Source organism: Psammomys obesus, unplaced genomic scaffold (genome assembly GCF_907164565.1).
Source record: "Psammomys obesus unplaced genomic scaffold, mPsaObe1.curated_primary_1811, whole genome shotgun sequence".
Lineage (NCBI taxonomy): Eukaryota > Metazoa > Chordata > Mammalia > Rodentia > Muridae > Psammomys > Psammomys obesus.
The window spans coordinates 258,781-282,459 of record NW_026586383.1 but is presented as its reverse complement, the minus strand read 5'-3'; the positions used below and the strand labels follow the sequence as shown (position 1 = coordinate 282,459).

Here is a 23,679-nt window from a genome sequence, read left to right as displayed (position 1 = left end):
CCTTCCTTCCTTCCTTCCTTCCTTCCTTCCTTCCTTCCTTCCTTCCTTCCTTCCTTCCCCTCAGAAAAAGAGGATCTTTGGAAATGAAACATGCTGTGCTGCCTGTAGAACACAGAAACCATCCTGAGGAACAGGGACACATTAGCATGCTCTTCTCATTTCTTAGCTTTTTCACATCTTTAACAGGTGTCTCTGTCTGCAGACCCAGCAGAAGCTTTATGGTCAGAGGACGGGGCAGCAGCGTTCGGGTACTGTCACTGCCCTGGCTTCTGAGGAAGAACCTGGCTTTGATGGATTTGTATGTATCTTAGATGAGTTTCAAATGTCAAGGAGGTGATTGTCAAGTCCCCAATGGGGTATGATCTCACAACTTGGCTAGTTTTCAGGGTTGATATAAAAAATTATCCAATGGCTGAGTCATTAACTAGAGGAAGGAACACAGGAAGAAGTAGGAACTAGGTGAGAACAGGAACAAAGTAGAATAGAAGGGAAAATGACTCAGGCTAGAAAGAATGATGACCCATTTTACCTCAGAGAGGTTAGCCTAAACAAAACTCACTTTCCCAGCAGGCAGTTTCTGTGCACTCGCAATGGAGCCGGCTGCTTTAGTGACTGCATTAGGTTCAGGTTTTCCAGCTGTGGCAGCTGCCTCTGTTTTTTTCTCTACTTTGGCCTGGATGGAGATAAAGGGGGGAGGGGCAAGTTTCAAACCAAGATGAGACCCAGATGCCAAGGAAGGAAGAAAGTGGGAGAAGAAAAAAGCAAGGTCAGGATGCCAGGCAGAAAAAAGCAGGTCCCCCTTGCCCCTAAGACAACACACTCCCAGACGAGATCCAGAGATTCCTGAGCAAGAGGCACAAGGAAGAGGAACTACAGGCCAAAGCTGAAACAAAGAAGAGATCATGCAATTATGGAGAATGAGTTCAAAGGCTGAGAAGATCAAATCAGTGGATTCTTTGTGAGCAGGGGTGAGACTGTCACTTTAAATGTCAGTGCCCTCTTGGCTCTAATGCTTTTCTGTGTCCAAGCACATGCTCAGTCACCAGTGAGGGTAAGCATCACATTCGCCAGGTACTACAATAGACAACAACCCAATCACTAGCCCAAGTTATTTAAAACCTCACATTTTTGTAGCATAAAAAACTTAAGAGCAAAGATGGTGACAAGGGTCATTTTTGGCTCAGCCCAGACACTGGGCTGGGTTGTGCCACAGCCACCACTGTTTACCAAAAGCAACTCTGAGGCCCTTATTCCAGAATGATCCCAGTCTGTTATCAATGTCTTCCACATGAACCATAATTCTGCTGCATTGTTATGCCTATTCAATTTCTTTAAAATACTTTAAAAATTTTTTTATTGTGTATGAGTATTTTGCATACACATTAACATGTGTATGCCTGGTGCTCACTGAGACCACAAGAGGGCACTGGCTTCCCTGGTACTGGAGTTACATACAAATGGTTGTGAGCCACTGTGTGGATTCTAGGAACTAAATATAAGCCTGAGTTCTTAACTACTGTCATCACTCCAGGCCTAACTCAATTTTAAGAGTTTTGGGTTAATGCAATTTAAGTATCCTACTCCAGACACTGTCAGAAGAGTTCAAGTGCTAGCAGAGGATGTAAGGGAGGCTGTAACTACTCCAGGGATGAGGAATCTCAGGTGAACTTTGCTACCAATTTTTCCACAACGCGGGTAATAGCTGCTAACACTTAATACATAAATCTGTGATCCATTCTAAGGAGGAGTCTTAGAAAAGTTACTGTGTATGTGAAAGCATGCACATGGACGCTTGTGCCACAGCACATATGTGGAGGTCAGAAGAGAACTCGTAGGAGTCAATTTTCCCCTTCCATCTCAGGTTTCTGTGGATCAAATTCACGTGGTCAGGTCTGGTGGTAAGTGCTGGCCCTAGGACACTCTTTGTTGTTGTTGTTGTCGTTGTCCCCCACCCACCCCCCAAAAAAGAAAAGAAGACTGAGTCTCTCTCTGTAGTCATGAAACTCGAACTCAGAACCCCCTGCCTCTGCCTCCCTCTGCTGGAATTAAAGTTGTGCCACTCAACCTGGCTTCACAACCTTCTTAATTGTGAAGCACTGTGGTTTAGAAAAGCCAGAGTATGTGGTTCATTTCGTAGCACAGCTCCTCTGGGACACCAGAGAGCACCCAGTTCTCATTGGACATAGACCTCCGACATCATGGGACAAAGGAATAAGTGTGTCTAAGAATCAACAATAACCAACAATAATTGGGTTCATGTCCAAGGCCTCTTATAGTTTCTGAAGTTTTCTCTCCATGCTCCCTAACCCCTGTGCCCAGCCATAGTGATTCTGCTGTTCTGTCATCCTAGTACTCCCATTAAAGGCAGGAACGACGTGTCCAGCTTTCTAGAATTTTTATAATAAGGAAAACTCTTTCTACTCTTTCTTTCCCAAAGAGAAATATAAACGTAAATCCTAACACACTGAACAGGAGCTCCTCATAGGAAGAGAAAAGATAGAACTCATGCTACGCCACCCTGATATTGTGGTGCCAAGAGCTCAAATTAGAATTTCCTGGTGCTAAACACAGTGTCCTAGGAAACACCTTTGGTGACTGAATGTGGCAGAGAAGCAGCAGAAGGCAGCATGCTAAGATCCCCAAGCCCTAGACTTACCCGGCCTCCTCCAGGCTGGTGCTTGATGTTTTCTGTAGAGCCAACCTTGGAGCGAACGCTCTTCAGGTCAGGGGCAGAAGCAGTAGTGGTCAGGCGGCTCAGCCTGGGAGCTGAGCAGCTAGGTTTAGCCAAGGTGGGCTTCTTGTCCACAGAGAGAGCCACAGAAGGCCGGGAAGGTGCGGGCGTGGGCTTGGCTCGAGTGGAAGTCATCCCTGCTGGGGGTGCTGACCCAGTGGGAGTGGAGTTTCTCTTCACAGAACTGGTAGAGGTGGTCTTTGAGCGACTCAGGTCAGCTGCAAAAAAATGAGAAGTAGCAGGAGTTCATGAAGGGGTAGAGCTGGGGAAGGCGCATTCGGCTTCAAGTTAGGTGTATTATGGATTACCTGGTGCAGACTTAGCAGTCATCCTTTTGACATCAGCAGGTTTCCCCTCAGTTTTAGTAGCTGCACAAACAAATTAGTATATTTAACAAGAGATCAGCTGAGATTCATCGCTCATCTGACCATTACAGAACATCCATGTTGAGCTGGTGACAGTGCTTATTTCTGGGACACAGTACAAGATTAAACAGCCACACGAAGACTGTGCGCACAGCACACAAGGCCGGCACCATCAGTCCCAGTGATGACTTATGCATGGCCATAGAAGTAGCTTATTGAATATGCCTATTAAATTGGAATTAAATTGCCTGTTTCTTTTTTTGCTCAATGGAGAGTGAACCTAGGCCTCGCACACATTCCAAGTATTTTACCATGGAGCTGGACCCACAAATACAAACACAAAGTGCTGGCATCTGTGGAGTCACTAAGGAGTAACTAAATCATCTAAGAATTCACAAGTCACCTTTGCTCAAGATTTTTCTGAGTACATGCAGCTGCTAATAAGCTCACTTAGAGATGAGGGCTTGTTAAGGCCCAACACTGAGGGCTGTATGAAGAAGTCGCTACACTCTCAGCAGTTGCAATCAGAAGCTCCCCACTGGCTCAGATGGGAAGGAAGACTTCCTCATACTCACTGCTAGGCCTCTTAGGCTGGGGCGTGGCAGGACTTCTGCTGCTTGGCCCAGTGGAAACAAGAGCTGAGGGAGAAGTGGCTTTTGAGGCAGTTGGGGTGGTTTTGGGTCCAGGCCTGAGGGCTGGGGCAGATGCAAGCTTGGATGGCGATGTCCGCTTTTCAGGAATCTTAGCCTCTGTAATTGGCTGGAAATGGAAAAGTGGGAGTAAGAGTTGTAGTCAGTGATGGCCCCAGAGGGTTTTATAAACATGACCCCAAACTAAGAGACACTACGGACTCTGCAGTGACTAAGAAGACGGCATATGGTTCTAATATCAAGCCTCCAGATAACTTGGGTAAGGTGTTAGCTGCTGGTAGTGTCGTCAGCACACTTGGAAGGCTGAGGTAAAAGGATTGACTGTTATGAGATGAGGCAAACATTTAGCCACATGGTGAATTCTAGAACAGACTTGGGCACAGCATGAGACCACAAACAAAACCAAACAAAACATTCCAAAACAAAATAACAAAGTCCTCCAGTGCAAGAGGCCAGGTATAAGGAGCCCTGTGCTTTGAAGTTTGGAAAGGAGTCAATCTCCATCAATCCAAAGGAAATGATAACCCTAAAGGGTGCATCACACTACAACCTATTTGTACTTGAGATCCACTGCAAATATTTCACTCGATAAGATTTAATAAACATATGAACCAGAAGCTAAGTTATGTTTACTTAATTTAGCCATTCTTTTGGGTAACATTTAACCAGAGCTGTGGGACAGGACAGCACTCCTGAAGATGAGAGGTTATTAGTCAAATGAGAGTCAGAGCCTAAACCCAAGTGTCTTCTTGAAACATTGGCCCCCACAAATTTTATTTTTTTATCTGAAAAAAGAAGATCAGAACACAGCATTGCTATAGCCCAGCTTTTATGATATAGGATTAGGGACTTACAGGATGGGAAGACTGAAAGCAGAAATGTGACAAGAAGGGGCAGGCCTGACCATCATCAGGCATGGAATACTGTTCAAATGAGGGTCAGTTAAGGTAATGTTAAGACATTTAGAGTTGGCGGGGGGGGGGGGGAACGATGCAGAATCAAAGAAACAAACAGCCTGGTCTACAGAGTGAGTTCTAAGACAGCCAGGACTACAAAAAGAAACCGTGTCTGGAAAAACAAAACTACAACAACAGAAAAGAATTTTGGGTTGGTCTCTGACCATATCCTACCAAATCAAGTCTTACTGCATACGAGGATTCTCAAGTTCAGAATCAGGCATCTGCACTCTTTTCAGTTTGCTCTGGTTTTATTATCTGTGTGTGTATACACATACGTGTAGATTTATTTTTATGTGTATTGGTCCTCTGCGTACAGTGTGCCTGTATGAGGGTGTTGACTCTCCTAGAAAGGGAGTTACAGGCAGTTTGAGCTGTCATGTGGGTGCTGGGAATTGAACTCAGGTCCTCTTGAAGAGCAACCAGTGCTCTTAACCGCTAAGCTATATCTCGAGGCCTTTATTTGTGTGTGCATGTGTCTACTATGCACGTGCAGATGACTGCAGAAACCCAGTGTGGATGCTATAAACCAAACTTGGGCCCTCTGGAAGAATAGCAACTACTCTTAACTCCTGAGTTCAAAATGAGGAACAAGCAGAGCATGGTGACACATAATTTTAATCCTAGTAGTCAGTAGGCAGAGGCAGGCAGATTTCTGTTAAGTTTAAGGAGAGTCTTGTCTACAGAATGTGTTCCAGGCTTGCCAGAGCTACACAGTGAGACCTTGTCACAAAGCAAAACAAAACATTTTGAGGATCAAACCAAACTATGACTGTGATTCAGAGCAATCTAGCAGAGTCTTACAATCTTGCTATTAGATGCAATAATAATAAAATAATAAAAATGACTTGTGATAGAAATCACTAAAGAGGGTGACATCTTTCAGACATCAGGAATTTGCTGGGACAGACTGCCCTTTAGCCACTGTTAATCTGTTAGCTCCCACTTCCTTTTCTGAACAGGTATCCTAACTCTATTTGCTTCTATAAATCTACCACTTTAAGGGCAAAAGTAGCCTAATGAGACTTCAGTGAACCACTCTCTTAAAATATTTTCATTTGTCTTTATCTGAAGGAAAAGCAACAGGGACATTTACAAGAATACTGGTCACTCCTTCACGCTATGTAGCTCAGATAAGCCTGCAGCTCATGACCCTCCTGCCTCAGCTTCCTGCATGCAGTGCTTGATCAAATATCTGCCTACTTAGCCAGAGTTTCAGTTTAAGATGACAACCCCTACGTTTACTGTACACGATTAAAGAACAACGGTATCACATGGAAACCATTTCCCACCTGAACTTAAAGACACCAATAGGTTAAGTTAAAGGCCCTCAAATAAGAGCCTAAGGAAGGCAGCCACCGCTTGCACCCTTCCTTCCTCTAGGAGCAGTCCTGAAAACAAGTGCAGCATTGAAAGTGAACTAGAAAGATGAACATCTCAAGGAGCCCAGTGAGAAGTGGCCTAAAGCTGAAAGCAAAGTAAGCTGTCACATGATCCTGGAACCTGCTAAGTTTAGCTAGAAGAGTCAGTATGTTGCTAGGGTATGGGAAAAATGTAATTCTGCAGGATGATTAAAAAGAAAGGAAAAATAACTGAAATGGAAGTATGAAGTATGGCCTACCCCAAACAGTATATGATTAGTATGTAGATCGCAGGAAACTGATTAGGTACATAAACAGGTGAAGAGTAAGGAACAGTTAAGAAAAAGGAAGAACAGAAGCAGATGCAATATGGCTCTGGTCAGCGCAGATAAAGGGAAAAAGAATAAAAGGTTTTCAAATGTTATGACCTCAACAACGGGCAGCCACACTGGCTTTCAGAGCACCCGCAGGCCTTCCCCTACCCTTTCCCAATTCCACCAGCTCATCACCTGCAGCAAGTGCCTGGCTATGGACCTGAAACTCACAGAAGGACTCTTTTCCTGGCACAGTATATGGATGGCTACTTACCTTTGGTTTCACGTCTCTTGCAGGTAGGGTGGAAGGCCTGGCAGTAGCAGTGGCAGCAGCAGGGCGTTTGAGTGGGGCAGCTGGCACTGAGCCTGAAGCGAGGCTCATGGGTTTTTTACTCAACCCACCAGAGGTGGTGGGAGCTGGCTGCTTAGGGAGAGAAGTGGGCTGTGTTTTGGCTTTCGATGTTGACGTCTTTGCAGGCTGAGTGGTGGCCAAAGGCTTTAGGATGATGGTTGTTTAATTTTTAATTTTTAATTTTTAAAGAACATCAAACACACAGACAAGAATAAAAACAAATAAAAAAGTATAAATTGCACAATTCAAAGTAAAATTATAAGCAATGAGGATTAATGCAACTGAAAATTAGCATTCCTTTCTTCTGAGCTCAAAAAATAGTAAAAGTGATAGACAGCAAGATGAAGCTTAAGAAACTATAATTTTTTTAGTCTTAGTTGGACCCAAGGTCTTAGACATGCTAAGTACATATTCTACTCCTCATCTCCATCTCCAGGTCTGTAAAAATGCTTCCTAATCACAGTGCCAGACATTCCTCCAGTAGTTTGGTTCCTAAACAATTTTAGTAATAGCTTTGTCATTAATTAACTTTTGGTGGTTGTTAGAATTCTAAAAATAAAGCCATCAGCAAGTGATTAAATCATTATTAGAGTTTTTAAAAAATATATATGATCTTGCTATGCTACGCAGGCTGGCACACAACTTACGATCCTCTAGCCTCAGGCTCCCAAACTGCTGAGATTACAGTATAGGCACCGCACCCTACTTTCTTACCTATTTGACAAGACAGCAAAACTATACCGTAAAATGGGCACCTTTGTGTTTACCAAGTACAAGAGGAAGTTTCTGAAGCTATGATCTGTTTGAAAGCCTTCATTCCCTTCATGAACAGATCTCAGAATAAGTCTACAATTACCTTTTATTGTTAGTAAGTCATTTATAAATTGCCTATGGTAAACATATTAAAACCCTGCCTGAAAAAGCCATAAGCCTAGTGGTAGAGCGGTTGTCGAGGAAGTACAAGGTCCTACATTTAATCTCCAACATAGAAAACAAATATCTATCGAACATTTTACACAGAAATACTATAAAACTGCAAAACAGAAGATTTTAGTATTTGGGATAGGCTATATGAGAAAGTTAGAATAAAGTTTCTAAGAACATCTGAATTTAAAGAAGGTCAAGACAGCTCAGAAAAAAAGACATTGTATTCACGATTCAAGCAATAACAGCAGGAGTTTTTTTTCATTACAGTAAAGTGTAACCACCATTCACTCTTGTACCTACCTTTGCTTTCTTTTCTGGGCTTGGCGGGAGCTCCTTGTTTGGTGGGGTAGTGATGTCATTTCCGGTTACACCCACAGCAGCCTTTCCTTCTTCTTGCCTGGCTATTCCTAAACCACAGAGAGTCAACAAGAATTATCCTAAGCAAATGTGTTTTACAACCATTTTAAACACAGAAGGCTCTGTTGCGAGATCCATGACTGGTGCCCCATTCTGAAGCACTGCAACGGGCTAATGCTACTAAGATGGAAGGCTTTCGTTCTCCCTAGGTTCAAACAGTTCTAGGAGCTCTGAGCACTTATCCCTGTGCTGAAAGCAAAGGAGGCTTTGCCCTGATGATCAGTGGGAAAAAAAAAAACAAAACAAAACCCCAAAAAAAACACATAAAAACAGCCCTTAATGGTCCCATCCCCTCGATACCAACAAAGAGCTTCTGTCACCCAAACACCAACTGCCTGAAAACAAAGGGGATAAAAACCTCTTCTGCCATAGTCTATCCCTTGGAATAAAGGTTGCTGAGAGATGGGGCAAGAGCCAGATGGTTCAATAACCTCCCTTACTTCCTTTCTCTGTAAAGAACCACTTTACAGAGGATGTGAGATTAAGCTGCTCCAATTCTAACAGTGACCTAGATTTCCAAAAAGGCTGAGACCCATGGCCATCAGCCTAAGCTAGCAAAGCTGTTCTCGATACAGGAGATGCTTCAGAAGTCAAGGAGATATGTCTGGAAGCACTGTAATGCTATGAAATGTGCAGTCCTAATGCGAAGGTTTTCTGACTGGCCCAAAATCCATAAACCACAAAAAGTGTACTAGAGTCATGAATCCCAAAATGCAACTACCAAAATACTTGAGCCACATCTCAAATACTTAACTCCTACAAATCAGTAACTCTTTTATTACTGTTTTTTGTTTAAGACAGAATCTCATATAGCCAAGGTTGGCCTGGAAATCACTACATATGTGAGGATGACTTCCAATTCCCCTGTATCCACCTCCCGAGTGCTGGGATTACAGAATTGTACTGTTGCGCCAAGTTTATGCAGAACAAACCTAAGCTTTGGGGATGCTGGGTGAGCATACTACCAACTAAGCTACATCCTTGTGGCCTCTTTTTCTTTTTTGAAGACTGGCTCTGGCATAACAGATCAGCTGGTCTTGAACTCCTCATCCTCTTCCCTCATTTCCTAAATGCTGTGATTACAGGCCTGTGCCACCACACCCAGACCCAGGTATCAGTAACTCATGTAAAGTCAACAATCCACAAAAAAAAGCTCAAAATATGCAAATAGGTCACAGAAATGCTAATGTCTTTTGAGACTATGAAAAGGTAAGCCAGGACAGTAGCACAGGCCTATAATTCCAGTCCTGGGGGATGTAGAAGCAGGCAGAGTTCAAAGCCAGCTTTAGCTACATAGTGAGCGAGTTTAAAGCCAGTCTGGGCTAGATGAGATCCTGTCTCAAAACCTGAACAGTAAGGGCTGGAGACATCTCAAAGGTTAAGAGCACTGACTTCTTTTCCAGGGGACCTAGTTTTGATTTCCAGCACCCATGCTGCAGCACATAGATCCAGTTCTGAGGCATCCACAGGCACTGCATGCACTGATACACAGACATGCAGGTAAAAACAACCAAGAGATAAAAATAAATAAATGTCAAGAGAAAGAAAGAAAAGAAAAAAAAAGGAAGGAAGAGAGAAAGAAAGAAAGAAAGAAAGAAAGAAAGAAAGAAAGAAAGAAAGAAAGAAAGAAAGAAAGAAAGAAAGAAAATTTTGCTGTTCTACGAACTATTTGATTATCTTTTAGAATTTCTTAATTAACCTTTTGAAATTCATTGCTTTGTACAACTTCTTGGTAGTTGCTGTAAGTGCTGGCATTCAAGTTTAATTATTTAGAATAATCTACTAAACTTTTTACTTCCACTTTAAGATCCTCACTTTGATTTTCTGCAGTGGAACTCATGACTTACACATTCTAGGCAAACACACTGCGCTGAGCTATATTCTGAGCCCCTAACCCCAACTTTAAAATTAAATGTCCTAAGGGCTGGAGATACAGATAGCTCAGTAGGTAAAGCAAGCACATGGGGACCTGTGTTTGATCCCTAAAATCCACAGGCAAAAAAATGCCTGTTTGTAATCCCAGTGCTAGGGAAGTAGAGACTGGCCAGGCAGTCTGGTAAACGGTAAGCTTCAGAGCAAGGAGAGACTTTGTTTCAAAAGAGGGAGATGGTGTTCCTGAGGATGAGACCTAAGGCTGTTCTCAGGCCTCCACACAAATGTGTTCTATACACCCGCCGCATACATACAAACACAGGCATAAAAGACGTCTTAGATTGATTTCTTGTTCACAGCCCTGAGAAAATACCCTGTCAGAAACTGCAATGTCAGAAAGACAGCCATTCATCCTCTCAGAGAGAATGCACAGCCCCTCTCTGTTGCTTTCAAGATTATCTTTTTTTCTTGTAAAAGTTCAAGCTAACTTGAAAAAAGTTTAGTTTTTCACATTTAGAATTTCCTTCCTTAAGGAACATTTAGAATCTTCACTTCCTTAAATCTGTTTTTATTTTTTATTTTGGAGGATTGTTTTTTGTTTGTTTGTTTGTTTGTTTGTTTTTTCCCCAAGACTGGGTTTCTCTGTGTAGGCCTCGCTGGCCTTGAACTCAGAGTTCCATCTGCCTCTGACTGCTGCTGAGTGCTGGGAGTAAAGGCATGTGCCACAACTATTGGCTACTTTCTTCATTCTTCAATCTTTATCCTACTGTCTTGGCCAAATTTGGTACACTTGATTATGATTTCTTTCAACAGCCACTGAGTCTTTCATCCTCTTTCTCCTCTAGTGACTCTCAAGATAGTAGCAATGCATAGGTCTTTCATTATTGTACTTTGTCCTGAAAATCATTCGCGGTTTTGCTATTATTCAAATGATTGAACTAAGTAATTTCTACTCATATGCCAAATTCACTAATCTATGAAAGAACAGGACCCAGGACAAGTCCTCTACCACTGAGCTATATCCACATCTCTGAGTCACTGGTTCTACCCCATTTCTATTGTTTTAGGTTGTTTTTGTTTTTAAATGAGAAAAGGTTTCAATTCTGTAGTCCAGGTTACCTCCCTAAGATGAATCCGGGGATGACAAATATGTATTGCCATGCTGATATAAGGCCTTACTTTTTCATTTTTATTATTTATTTGGAGTTTTTCTGAGGAGCCCTGGCTGATCTGGACTCACTTTGTAGACCAGGCTGGTCTCAAACTCACAAGGATCCACCTACCTCTGCCTGGGATTACAGGCGTGCACCACCACGCCCAGCTTTATGGCCTCATTTTTTATTTCTTGGTTTTGTTTTCTAATATCTACGATTAACATTTGGTCATTTTTAAAATTAACATATTTTATCCTTGAGATTTTCTAAGTTTTCATTTCTTTTTCCTTCTTTTTTATTTAAAAACATTTAGGGGCCAACAAGATGGTCTAATAGACAAAATCACATGCCCTTAAGCCTGACAGCGTGAATACAATCCCCAGGAACCACATGCTGGAGAGAATGGAATCCTTCAAGTTGTCCTCTGATTACCAAATCCATGGCGAGGCACACTCTTGCTCAAATGTTCAACCTCAAATAAAGAAATAATAAATACTAGATAGACAGACAGACAGATGTGGTGGTTGTTAAAAATAACTGATGACTTTTATTTTTGTCGCATATGGGGAGTGCAGGTACACAAGCTCGCATGTGCCGCCATGTACCTGTGGAGGTCAGAGGATGACCTGGACCTTGGTTCTCTCCACCATGTGGGTGCCAGAAACTGAACTCAGTTTGTCAGCAAGTACCTTTATCTACTAAGATATCTCATTGGGCCCTCATTTTTTTTTTCCTTTGTAACTGTTTGTTAAAATAATTTTCTTGATGCCTGCTTTAAAATTCTAATATTGTACTGTAGCAAGCAATCACCATTATATTTAGTACATACATTTTGGCTGTAGTTCAAGTGAAATGTAGCATATACAGCCCTAGCAGTAATTTCTGACCTGCTGTGTCTTTCTGGCCTTGCTGGGTCTTCCAATCTATGTTGGTACTGCTTGAAAAAATTGAAAACAATTCCCTGGGTCATTGGGTATCACAAGGTAGGAATTAAGTAATGGGAAGGAGAGAGCATCTCTTGACTGTGTGGAGTGAACACTCTTTCTATTTGGTTTTGACCTGCTGCTAAGCAGGAGCTAGAAAGAAAGCTATGTAGGTCCCCACCACTTCTGGGTAGAGGACTGTCAAACAGTTTATATATGTCCACAATGCTTACTTGGTGATGGCAAGGAATGTCCCAATGTCCCGTTCCCCCCCCCCCCCCAATTGCTGCCATTGTCGGTGGATCAGGTCAACAGCTGCTTCAGCTGAGACAATGTGTCTGTCAGAAGCTCAATCACCACAGGCAGACTGCTCAGTGCTCGGTATGGGCATAAAAACAGGGTTTACAACTAGGCTTTTTCTAGGCTTACTTTTTCCTATCCTTAAAAAAATATTCCATTTGTGGCAGGGGGTACCAAGGTGTTCATGTGGAGACCACATGACAATTTATAGGCATTTGTGCTCTGCCCTCATCCTGAAGGAATGAAACCAAGATAATTAGGCTTTACCTCAACTGTCTTTTCATTATTATTATCATTATTGTCTACTTGCTGGAATTCTAGGTTGTAAGCCTCCCTAGAGGTACAGAGAAGAAAAAAAAAAAAAAATCACTGGGAGCCTACTGCTCCCTTAGGTTCTATAGTTTCTAAAATTCAAAACTTTTCAGGTTCCTTTACAAACCTTCTGTTATAAGAAGCTAAGCCTGGAATATAGTTGTGTTTATAAAGGAGGAACAGGAAAAGATGACTCAATATAACCTTATCTTGATATGTTCTCTTGTGTAGAATATTTTCTATGTGTATGTATGCTGTTGTATATATCTATGTTTGAGCTATATGCAGTTTTCGGTTTTAAAAAAATAGTTTTAGTTTTAAATATCACACACACACACACACACACAAAAAAAAAAACAAACCCACAACTGTATCAGTTTAGCAATATTTCTGTTCTGTAGAAGCTAAAGAAAGGTCACACCAAATGAGATTTGTTACCATTGGCTTTAACTCACACTAAATATTTTCACCAGCACTGCGTTTTCAGTCAACAACAGACACTCATCGAAGTCTCATTGCTTGTAAGTGCACACAGCATCTGCATCTGTGCACAAAAGCATTAACTGCCACTGTACGCCCACTTCTGGATACTATGAGCCAAATGTTGCCAGAGTTTCAAAATAAATGATCAGCAAGTAAATAAATAAATAAAACAGAACGTCTAAAAAAATTCATTATATTAACCCCTTCATAAGCTGTTCCAATGAGCCTTTCAGTATTGGTACTACCTGCTCAGAAAAATACACTCAAATCCCCAGCAATCCACGCCCCCCCCCCCACTGAAGTGGAAGTTTTGGTGTATTTAAAAACTCATTATGTTATGTAAACATGCTTTTGTTTTAATCCCAGGGGCAGGATATGGGGTTACTTTAGATTGTCCAAAGCAGCAGGCAATTTGTCTCCTGTGGGCTCTGAGAGGGGCATGATCTTTACTAAATGCAGACAGTTTAAATTCTGGGGACTCTAAAAGGGTATAAATGCCAGAGGTGGAAGGGGGGTGGCTCCGAAGGAGGAGGAGGCTGCTGCTCCTGGTTGTTGTTACTGCAGCTGGGTGAGAAGAATTGAGATGTCCTGAAACAAAGACTGGACTTGCCCCAAGGAACCCAACAATTCTAACCAGCAGGAAGTAGCTAAAGAGAACGGTGTCCCTCTCCCCACCAACCTTCTTTCTCTCCTACCTGGTGCTGGAAGGACCTGGGGTGGAGAAGGGAGAAAGAGATATAGGAAACCACAATAAAATAGACAAAAATTAAGCCTACTTACCAAAAACATGCTTCTATTTTGCTTTGATTCTTTTGTTTTGCCTTCTATTTATTTTTGAGAGACAAGGTCTCTCCATATAGCCCTGGAACTTAATATGTAGACCAGGATGACCCTGACCTTGCACCGGCCTAAATGCAAGCACTACCACATGCCCACCACAGTCTGTCTATAATTATATAATTAAGCTTTTTGGTTTGTTTTCCTTTTGAAGTCCTGGAGATCGAACCCAGGATCTCATACATGCTAGCCAAACTCTATACCACTAGATACATCCTCTGCCCTTTTTCCTTTTCTTTAACGGCTAGAAATAAAGGCAGTTTATTAAGGGTAATTAAAAAAAAAAAAGCCATTCCTGAGAGTGGAAGTGGGCTATCAAGCTAGGGAAAACCACAAAGACTTTGGTCCTTTCTGGACTAATTTACATAGTACCTGTCTCCTCTCAGCTGTATATTGGAGGCTTTTCTAGTACATGTTATTAGATAAAGCCTCCTACACTTTGTACTTTTTGTTATTTTTGCATTTATCATTAAGCTGCCCAAGCTGGCTTTAACCTTCTATAACCCCAGCTGGCCTTGCCACCCCAGTCTTAGCCTGTATCATCAGGCTGGAAATCACAGCTCTTTTACCTCTTCCAGTTCATCTTTCCTACTAGGAACAAGGGTCTTCCCCATATAGACCTTGGGCTATTTCATTTAGCAGGAAACATAGTAGTAAGCAGTCAAGAAATTTCTTAGTACAGCATTTGAAGCTTAGTTAAGAATGGATATCCATTTAAAAGGCATTTTACCTATTATGATTTTTTTTTCTAGATGACAACAAAATAATTCCCACAAGGGAAAGAAACATATGGACAGAGAGCAGCAAAGAACCCCTAGAGACACACATTAGCTACAGCCTGGATGCGTCACTGACTTAGCTTCCATGAGATTCTTTTATGACCTGTATATAAATACTCCTTATAATGAATAAAGCCATCTTGGTTTTGAACTGCTGTCTCCTTTCCACTGCATCTTTCTTTCTTTTCTTTCTGGTGTTTTTGAGACAGGGTTTCTCTGTGTTCTGGAACTCCCAATTCAGAGATCTTCCTACCGCGGCCTCAAGTGCTGGGGTCAGAGGCATGTATACCATCACTGCCTGGCACAAGTGCTTCTTTCTTTGCCAGGCTCTCACTCTGCAACCCAGACTGACATCAAACTCATAGAACTCCTCCTGCCTCAGCCTCTCAAGTGCTGAGATGAGAGGCATGTATCTCCCAGTACTGGCTTCAAGCCTTTGTTTACATGAGTTCCTTTACCTGGAAGTCTTTACCTTTGAACTGTCAGCAAGCCTGTTTTTAAATACCAGGCTTAGCTGGGCTCAGTGGCACATGCCTGTACCCAGCACTTGAGAAGGCAGAGACAGGTGGATTGCTGTGAGTTCGAGGCTAGCCTGGTCTACAAAGTGAGTCCAGGACAGCCAAGGGTATACAGAGAAACTGTCTCGAAAAACAAAAAAACAAACAAAAAAGGATCAAAGGATCTCCCTCAAAAAAAAAAAAAAAACAACAACAACAAAAAACAAAACAAAACAAAAAAACTTTTAGCCACTCCCAACCAAGCCCTTGACTAGGTGGTTAAGTTGCTTAAGGATGACAGTTTCTAGCACCCAGAGAGTGACTAACCAATGGGAGGCATGTTAATCCCTCTATATGGCTTAGTGTTGGGATTCAGAAATGTATAGGTGAATGAGTCAGTGGATCTGTCAGTCAGTTGAGAATGCTTCTCTTCTCTTAGTGTGAACTAGAATGAACCTGTTCTCAAATAACAAAACCCTCACAAGTCACTATCCAGCCAGGCCTGGAAGAAAAGAATCACAGTCCTGCGCCACACACTGAGTCAGTCAGAGTTGTGGCAGTTTACCAAGCCATCGGTGTATGTATGAGCCTGGGACTTAATTCCTAGTATCTCGTCCCTACCAAAAAAAAGGGAAATAAAAGGAGGGAGGGGAGGATGAAGAAAGCAACAATTAAAAGTAAAAAAAAAAAATAAATAAATAAAAAATAAAATAAAAATAAAATCAAGTCTTCACTCACTACTGCCTAGAGGATGCATGGCACTAACTCTCCTTGACCATCACAGGCTTTTGGAGATAAACAGAATGATGAGAGAATCCTATCCATAAGGACTTTCTAAGTCCTGCTACTGCTAGAAGTTTGCAAAGGCCCAGGGCACCTAGATTCTTTTATAAGCTTGAATCATAAGAGACTACAGTGGAAACAAAAGCTTTTTTGCCTAGTCCATTTAAAATAAAAACAAAAATCTGATGGTGTTCCAAGATGGCTGCTCAGGTAAAAGTGTTTGCTGTGCAAGCCTGACAAAGAGTTGGATCCCAGAAAGCATGAAAAGATGGAAAGAAGACCAGATTCTGCACAAAACCTGGTACATGCCTCCCTCAATTATAAATTAAAATATCATTTCATGAAAATGTACTCAAGATAATATTAAGAATAGGTCCTAGGAAAACTGACTACACGTGTTTCAAATCCCCATTAACAAACATTCTAGTGAAATAGGTCCTTTGTGGTCAAACTGGACCCAGAGAAAAACAAGCTTTTTTTAGACAACTAACAATGCCAGCAGAGGGGGAGGAGAGGAGGGGGGAAAAACAAAGGCAATGAAGCGACACAATAAAGAGACACAAAGAGACAGGCAGCACTCAGCAGTTCACTGTGGAACGTCTCTCTCTAGCCTCAATTTCCTTTCTTCTCCTTCTTCCCACAGATCCTCAAAACACACACAAAAAGAGAAAACTAGAAGCACGAATAGGGTCAAACATGAAGGACAGGGGGAGAATATTAAACAGCCTGGTATAAAAGGCTCTTTTTCCAACTTTAGCAAAAGTAAAACGCTCTCAAAATCAGAACAGAAAACAGCTTCCATCCAATTTAAAAGAGGTTAGTGTTGATAAACCCACTGTGAATCACAGCAAAGTAAATCAATCAGCGGCAGTGGGATGGTCTGAGCTTAAGAATCATTTGGTTCAAACCAACAGGCTCAGAGGGGTGGAAGGATGGGGGGATGGGACAGTGAGGGCAGCATGAGGTTAAGCAGCTCTAGTTTTTAATGCCCACCACTCCTGCCCCCACCACCGTCAACCCAGCCAGCCAGCACCCAGGCAGGCATTCAGCTTGACCCAGGCAGATTCACTTTGTTCTCCTGTCTAGCTTCCAACAAGGAAATTAAGCTTTTCCCCAGGCAGTCCCAGACTCCAGGAGTTACAAGCTGCTGATGCTCCTGTCGGTGCATCTATCAATTTGGCTCCTTCCTCACTGTCTGCTGGTCCCAGTGGAGGCAAAATTTAGAAACATACCATCACGTGGGGTCTCTTCACACAGCAGGGATGGAGTGCTCTGGGTTGCAGTGACCTCAATTTCTTTCTTTCCTGGCTGTTTCTCACCTCCCTGGCAGATGAAGAGACATGGATCAACTCCTGTCTCTCTAGTATCTTCCTGTCCTTTTTCCTTGCTGTTTCCTTCAGGAATCTGTTCCAGCTTACTGTGGAGATACACCCCGGCAATGCCCAGTTCCTTCCCAGAGCTGCTGCTGTTGTTGCTCAAGTGGACCAGTTCTTCTCTCTTCTTGGCCACTGGTTCCTCACAGGTTAAAGGAGTAGGTACCTCTGAAGCAGACAGGCTGGGCAGTTCCCCAGCGTTCAATCTGCAGCTAGCTGACTGGTCCTCGGCCACTGTCATGGAGCGCCTCATGGCAGGCACTCCCAGTTTCCTGGGCATAGGGCTTGGCATTGGGCTACTGGTGGGAGGCAGCGGGCCTGAAGGAAGCTCCTCTCGAGCAGGCAGTTCAGGGTACTTATCAGCAAGGTTCACAGCTGGGGGCACTGAGAGGTGGTAACACTCAGATAGGGCTCTGCGGATTGCCTTTTTCTGCTGGGGGGCCTGGTCGAGCACTGGTCCCTCCTCAGTAGAAATCAGTTTCTCCAATTCCTTATCCTGGCCTGGGCTGTGAAAGCCTGCATTCAAATTTTCCTGAGCAAATTCCACCATGGGGACTGGTGGACTGGTGGTGGGGGAATGCTCAATAGTTGGGGCTGGGTGGGTGATGGCTACCAGTAGTGGGGACTTGTTAGTAAGCTGCCCAGAGTTATTCATCAACCCGAGTGCCGGGGAGCTGGAAATATGGCCATTCTCTTTTCCCGGAGTTGCAGCTCTTGAAACCTGAGGGGCCGCTGAGTAAAAGCTGGAGTTCAAAGCACTGGTTTCCTGCTCCTTACCATACTGAGAGAGGGTGTCATCAGCCCCAGGAAAATTCAAGTCTGGCTGGCTCTTGGTCTCCAGTCCATTCTTTCCTGTCACCTTCCCCTGAACTGTAGTGACTTTGTCTTGTCCCTCTGTGAGTCCCAGGCGTAACTCAGCTGTCGTCTGGTGTACTAAGTTCCCCTCCGAGGGCTGACAGGTTCCTGAAATCACATACCTGCTCTGAAGGTGACTGGAGGTTGCTTGATACGCCTTATTTGGCTCTTCAATGTGGAGTTCTTTGTCTAGCTTCCCCTCAAAAAAGCAGAGCTTATCCTGTTCCAGGAAGCTGGTATTCTCCACAATCCCGTCTTTCAGCTGCCCGTCCATGCTGACATTCAGCCCGATTTCATTCAGTTTACCCTCTGTCCTCTGCCATTCAAATCCATCCTGCCCGATTTCTTTGGGGGAATCCATCCTGCACTCTGGAGGCTTGCTTCTAGAGAGCTGGTCACACGCAGCAGTGAAGGCGGCAGGGAGAGAGGCTGGCTGCTTGTCGGGAAGCGACATGTCTCTTCCCTGCTCCCCCACTCACTCTTGGAGCTCACACCACCCACGTTCACACGGAGCTTGCAGTGACATCACAGCAAGTTCCCGGGGATTCATGGTAAGCTCTGCATTTCTCCCAATCCCCCTTTCTCCTTAAGCAGTTGGGTGCCAAATGTATTTAAACAGGTATGAAAAGGAAGAATGAACAAAAAAGAAAAAGAATGCCATTGTTTGTTAATCTGTAAATATAACTTCCTGCTATCTAGCACTCTGTTTAGCCCTAGAATTTAAAATACAGTACGGTGCCAAGTCAGGTACTGAGGACAGTAATTATTTCAGCTTTCACTGATATAGATATATGTACCCACACATTTATTTATCTAATTCTATGGCTAGCCTACTAAATTCACCCACTCAAAAAACTGTTTTAAAAATAAGCAGGGTTCATTTGCCAATCCTCAGCTATAAAAATAATGATTGCAGGAAATTTTCAAATTCTCACTTAAAAAAACAAAACAAAACCACCTTAATGTAAAATTAAGACTGAGGCGTTCGCTCCCTGGAAGAGGGTGGGTTTTGCTGTCACAGCAGCTAATCAAATTCTCTCAAAAAGTGAGTTGCGGTTTGTGAATATATGCCTTTCCTCTCACTCCCATTCTTGGGAGAGCTTTCCCTTCGCTCTCTATTTAATGTCTGTGTACTCACCACAGCCCCACAGAAATCAAAGGCTAACTTTCAGGAGTTGGTTCCTTGGGTTCCAGGGATCAAGCTCTGGTTATGGGGCTTTTTCACAGCTGACCATCTTGCCAGACCATCTTGTTTCTTTATAAACTTCAAAACCTGACTTGGGTAGGATTTCCAAAGACCTGTGAGTTGTACTAGGTGGTATCTGTGCTGAGAACTTAATAAACATTTATAATAAATCATTTACAGACATCAGCATGCAAGGCCTGGTGGTGCATACTTTCACTGCTGGTACTGAGGAGGCAGATGCAAGCGGTTCAATGGCAGTTTGAGGCCAGCCCAGGCTACATAGTGAGACCCTCTCTCAAAGAGATACCAGCGCACAGGGCTTTGGACATGTGTTCCAATAACACAACAAACACTTAAATTCCAATTTTAAATCACACTTATGCTTTTACTCATTTCTTGCTTCTTCTTGGTTCCTTGCATGAGCTGGGCATTCCTGCCTGTGTGGTACCACCCCTGCTCTTTCCAGGGAACTGACAAGAGTTCAGTTCATCCTGTTTTGATCTCTAGACTCAGGGACAAATCTGTGTCTTGTAACTTTTCCTGCTTGTTAGAACCCAGTGTTGCCCACATTTAGTGCAGGCACAATCCTTTGTTTCCCTTTGTTTTTACAAATCATACAGTTAGCTGGGCATGGAGGTGCGCATCTTTAATCCCAGCATTTGGGAGGCAGATCTCTATGAGGCCAGCCTGATCTACAAAGCCAGGATAGCCAAGGCTACACAAAGAAACCCTGTCTCGAAAAGTGAAGAAACAAACCAAACAACTCACACAGTTAGGACTGAGTGATTATACAACAAAATTCTTTGGCTAAGACGAACCACCTTATACTGTAACAATATAGACCACTGCTGAAACAAAGCTGATTGTTGTCTGGCTTGTAATTCTCTACCTGTCCTAACCCTGGACCCTGTGAAATAATCTATCAAAAATACTAAAGAATGTTTCCTAGGAATAAAACTGGTGGCATCTACATCCTGAAGACTCAGGAGGCTGAGGCAGGTGACCAGCCTGGGAAACAGACCCATCTCCTTGGTTTGAGGACAAATGTGCTGAATGTGCAGCATTGTTGAAATCCCTGTGCATCTCTCATATGCAAGTCATATACAGTACAATGAGTTCTGTGGTTCTCTGGACTACCAAGTCACAGAACTCACACCATGAGGTGTTTTTAAACTTGGGGTTCTACTGGCCAGTATGTTCAGTTAGCCCTCTTGCCTCATGACAGTGGGGTAGCATTATGTTTGAACACAAAGGCCATGAGTGCCATCAAATGCCTGCCAAAGTGGCATGGAGGGGGGTAGAGAGATGAGTTAACCGTTAAGAAAACTGTCTGCTCTTCCAGAGGTCTTGAGCTCAATTCCTATTCCTCAATTGGTGGCTCACAATCATCTATAATATGATCTGATGCCCTCTTCTGGCATGCAGGTGTACATACACATAAAGCACTTGTAAACTTAAAAAAAGAAGTGGCAAGGAAACTTGTTTACTCCTGAGTCAAATTATTATTATTTTTTTTCTACTCAAACACATTTATTGAACTTCTCTGATCACATTCCACAGTGGTAAATACAAAGATTATTAATGTTTTATACAGGCATTAGAGTGGTTAAATTATCTTTTTTTTAAATTCTTTATTAATTACACTTTATTCACTTTGTATCCCCCCAGTGGTTCCCTCCCTCCTCCCGTCCCAATCCCTCCCTTCCTCCCCCCTCTGCACTCGTGCCCCTCCCCAAGTCCACTGATACGGGAGGTCTTCTTTTTCTTCCTGAGTCAAATTATTTTTACTTTTATCCAGTCTTCCTAGGTTTCCAGACTAGTTCGGAAAAAGTAGGCAAAATAACTACCATCATTCATGAGCCTACAATGCCCTCAAATACATTCGTCCTTCAGAGTTTCATAGAACGCCCCTCTTTCCAGAATATTTATAAACAACATGGTAAAAAGCTCAAAGGAGGAAGTTCAACGGAGCTCAAGAAAGGAAGGAAAAGAGGACCTGTCCATACCTGCCATGGGTGACCAGCAAAGGTAGATGAAATAAAGTCTCTTATAAAACAGTCAATATAATAGTCTCTTATAAAAGAACTATGGAGGCAGGGGCAGGCAGATCTCTGAGTCTGAGGCCAGCCTGGTCTACAGAGTGAGTTCCAGGACAGTCAGGACTAATTATGTTAGTGGAAGGATAAGTGGATTCCTTCAGCTATGTTTCTGTATCATTTGATCTGATTCATCCTATCATTAAAATAGCTCCCAAGAGCTGGCACTTTTTCTTCTTTTCTCAGCACCGGGATTTGAATCTGAGGCCTCAGATGCAGGGCTATATTATGAAGACCCAGTCCCAGAACTGATGTGGAATGCTATTTGGGAACATGATTTGAGGTTCTATTTTATTCAAGTTAAATTTGATCATAGTCTCTGTCTGGTCACAAAGTGTTTTAAGACTCTAGTCAGATATACAACAATGTCATGACAGGCCTCCAAGAGGTTTGGTACAGTCAGATTACTGGCAGATGTTTCTGGGTTTGTTTTTTTTTTTTGTGTGTCTAGGGTTGGTATTTAACCTATTCAGGGCCTTGGGTCTTTGTATGCTCCATGGTTGGTTTCTCTGCATTCTCATTAGTTACCAAGGCAACACTATATTCCAGATTGACCAACTGTTCTGTTACTGTCTCTAGGAAACCATCCTAATAAATTATCATTACAATGAAAGTCAGTAATTCTAATTACTATGACTGATAGTACTCCTTACTAATATAAGCTGAAAGTTAAGAAGTTACAATCTGTTTTCTTACTTGGATATAATAGTAGTTACACAAATCTATATTCAAAACCACATTTTACTGAATTTTAGGAACATATCTTAGTACATGTTCAACTCACTGATTAACATTCAAAAGCTGGGAAGTGAATAGACAGAATGAAAAAACTGAAGTTAGCAGTCTGATTTATGTAAACTCAAAACATTAAAATGAAAGTAAATGAAAACTCTTTCAAGAAACATAATGTTCTAAACTTTTCATGGGCTCCTACCAAAAGAAAAAGAAATGACCCAACTAAAACCAGACAGAAACACAACCCCATCCACCAATTACTTCCAGGGTAACGTAAGATCCCCTGTCTATAGAGGCACACAGGGCTACCTAGAGCCTTCATGTGTTTATCTTTTCCCCAATCACAACTTAAACAGTGTCAGAGATTCCCCAATGGTTTTGTTTTGCTTTTTCCCAAAACAGGGTTTCTCTGTGTAGTCTTGGTGTCCTGGACTCACTTTGCAGACCAGGCTGGTCTCAAACTCACAGAGATCCGCCTGTCATAGCCTTTTGAGTGCTGGGATTAAAGGCACATGCTACCTCCCCACAATGGCTTATCTGTCAATCACACCTTAATACCTGCCACTTCCTCAAATGTTCCATGCAACTGCCCACCGCTATTCCATCAGACAAGCCCTCAGTGCTTTGCTCAGCAAAGTCCTGGCAACTCTTCCAGACCCAGAACTCTTCTTGCTCTTCCATGAGGACTCGGACTCTTTTGCTTCTTCATGGCTCATATTTCTCACTAGTCTTATCATTTGATTCTGGAATCCATGGGAAAATGCAGAATATGTTTTACTATCTACTTTTTTTGTTTATTTGGTTTGGTTTTGTAACACCCTTGGGTATCCTGGAATTTGTTTTGTAGACCAGGCTGGCCTTGAACTCCCAGATGTGAGCTTACCTATATGCACTACCACACCCAAATCTATCCACTTTACGAGCATGGAAATAACATCATTTGCTATCTGTTCAATGAATGCATGAAATATCAAGACATCCAAATCATACTGTATGCCCACTATTTGCCAAGCAGCAGGCAGTGTTAACTTGTGTGCAAACTTATACAAATGACCACCACTGCTAAACAACTTAAAGAGTATCACTGTGACTTTGCCCACAGATTGAGATGATCTTCCTTCAGCAGATATGTCACAGGGAAAAAATAGGAAAATCTCCTTTACTGTTTACCGTCATATTTTAGTAAAATGAATGTATCTACACTAGTGAAATTCAGTATATTTTTTCCATGTTCCTTAAATGGCTTATTGCTCTGTCAGCCAGAGTGCAGAGTAGAAGGTGACAGAGTGTGAAGAACCTCCGTGAGCAGGTTAGCTCAGTGATGGAGTGCTTGTCTAGTGTACGTGAAGCCCAGGCCTCTCTCCCCGACATGGCTAAATAAATAAATAAATAAATAAATAAATAAATAAATAAATAAATAA

General features: G+C 42.5%; 1 protein-coding gene across 4 annotated transcripts in view; it reads right to left on the bottom strand.

The window, feature by feature from the left end:
* Positions 1 to 23,679, bottom strand: part of Map4 (microtubule associated protein 4) — a 136,490-nt gene that overhangs the window by 9,445 nt on the left and 103,366 nt on the right. Inside the window, exons 1-7 of one of the 4 annotated variants that reach the window (XM_055601624.1) lie at positions 17,246 to 18,743; positions 7,957 to 8,063; positions 6,652 to 6,873; positions 3,672 to 3,855; positions 3,040 to 3,099; positions 2,657 to 2,949; positions 560 to 673 (exon numbers count right to left, since the gene is read on the bottom strand). In XM_055601624.1, the coding sequence (XP_055457599.1) occupies positions 560 to 673; positions 2,657 to 2,949; positions 3,040 to 3,099; positions 3,672 to 3,855; positions 6,652 to 6,873; positions 7,957 to 8,063; positions 17,246 to 18,695 (2,430 nt within the window). In that variant the 5' untranslated portion in view covers positions 18,696 to 18,743. Of the gene's footprint in view, positions 1 to 559; positions 674 to 2,656; positions 2,950 to 3,039; positions 3,100 to 3,671; positions 3,856 to 6,651; positions 6,874 to 7,956; positions 8,064 to 17,245; positions 18,744 to 23,679 lie in introns of those variants that run through there. The other 3 variants (XM_055601622.1, XM_055601625.1, XM_055601623.1) reach the window with 3 other exon arrangements.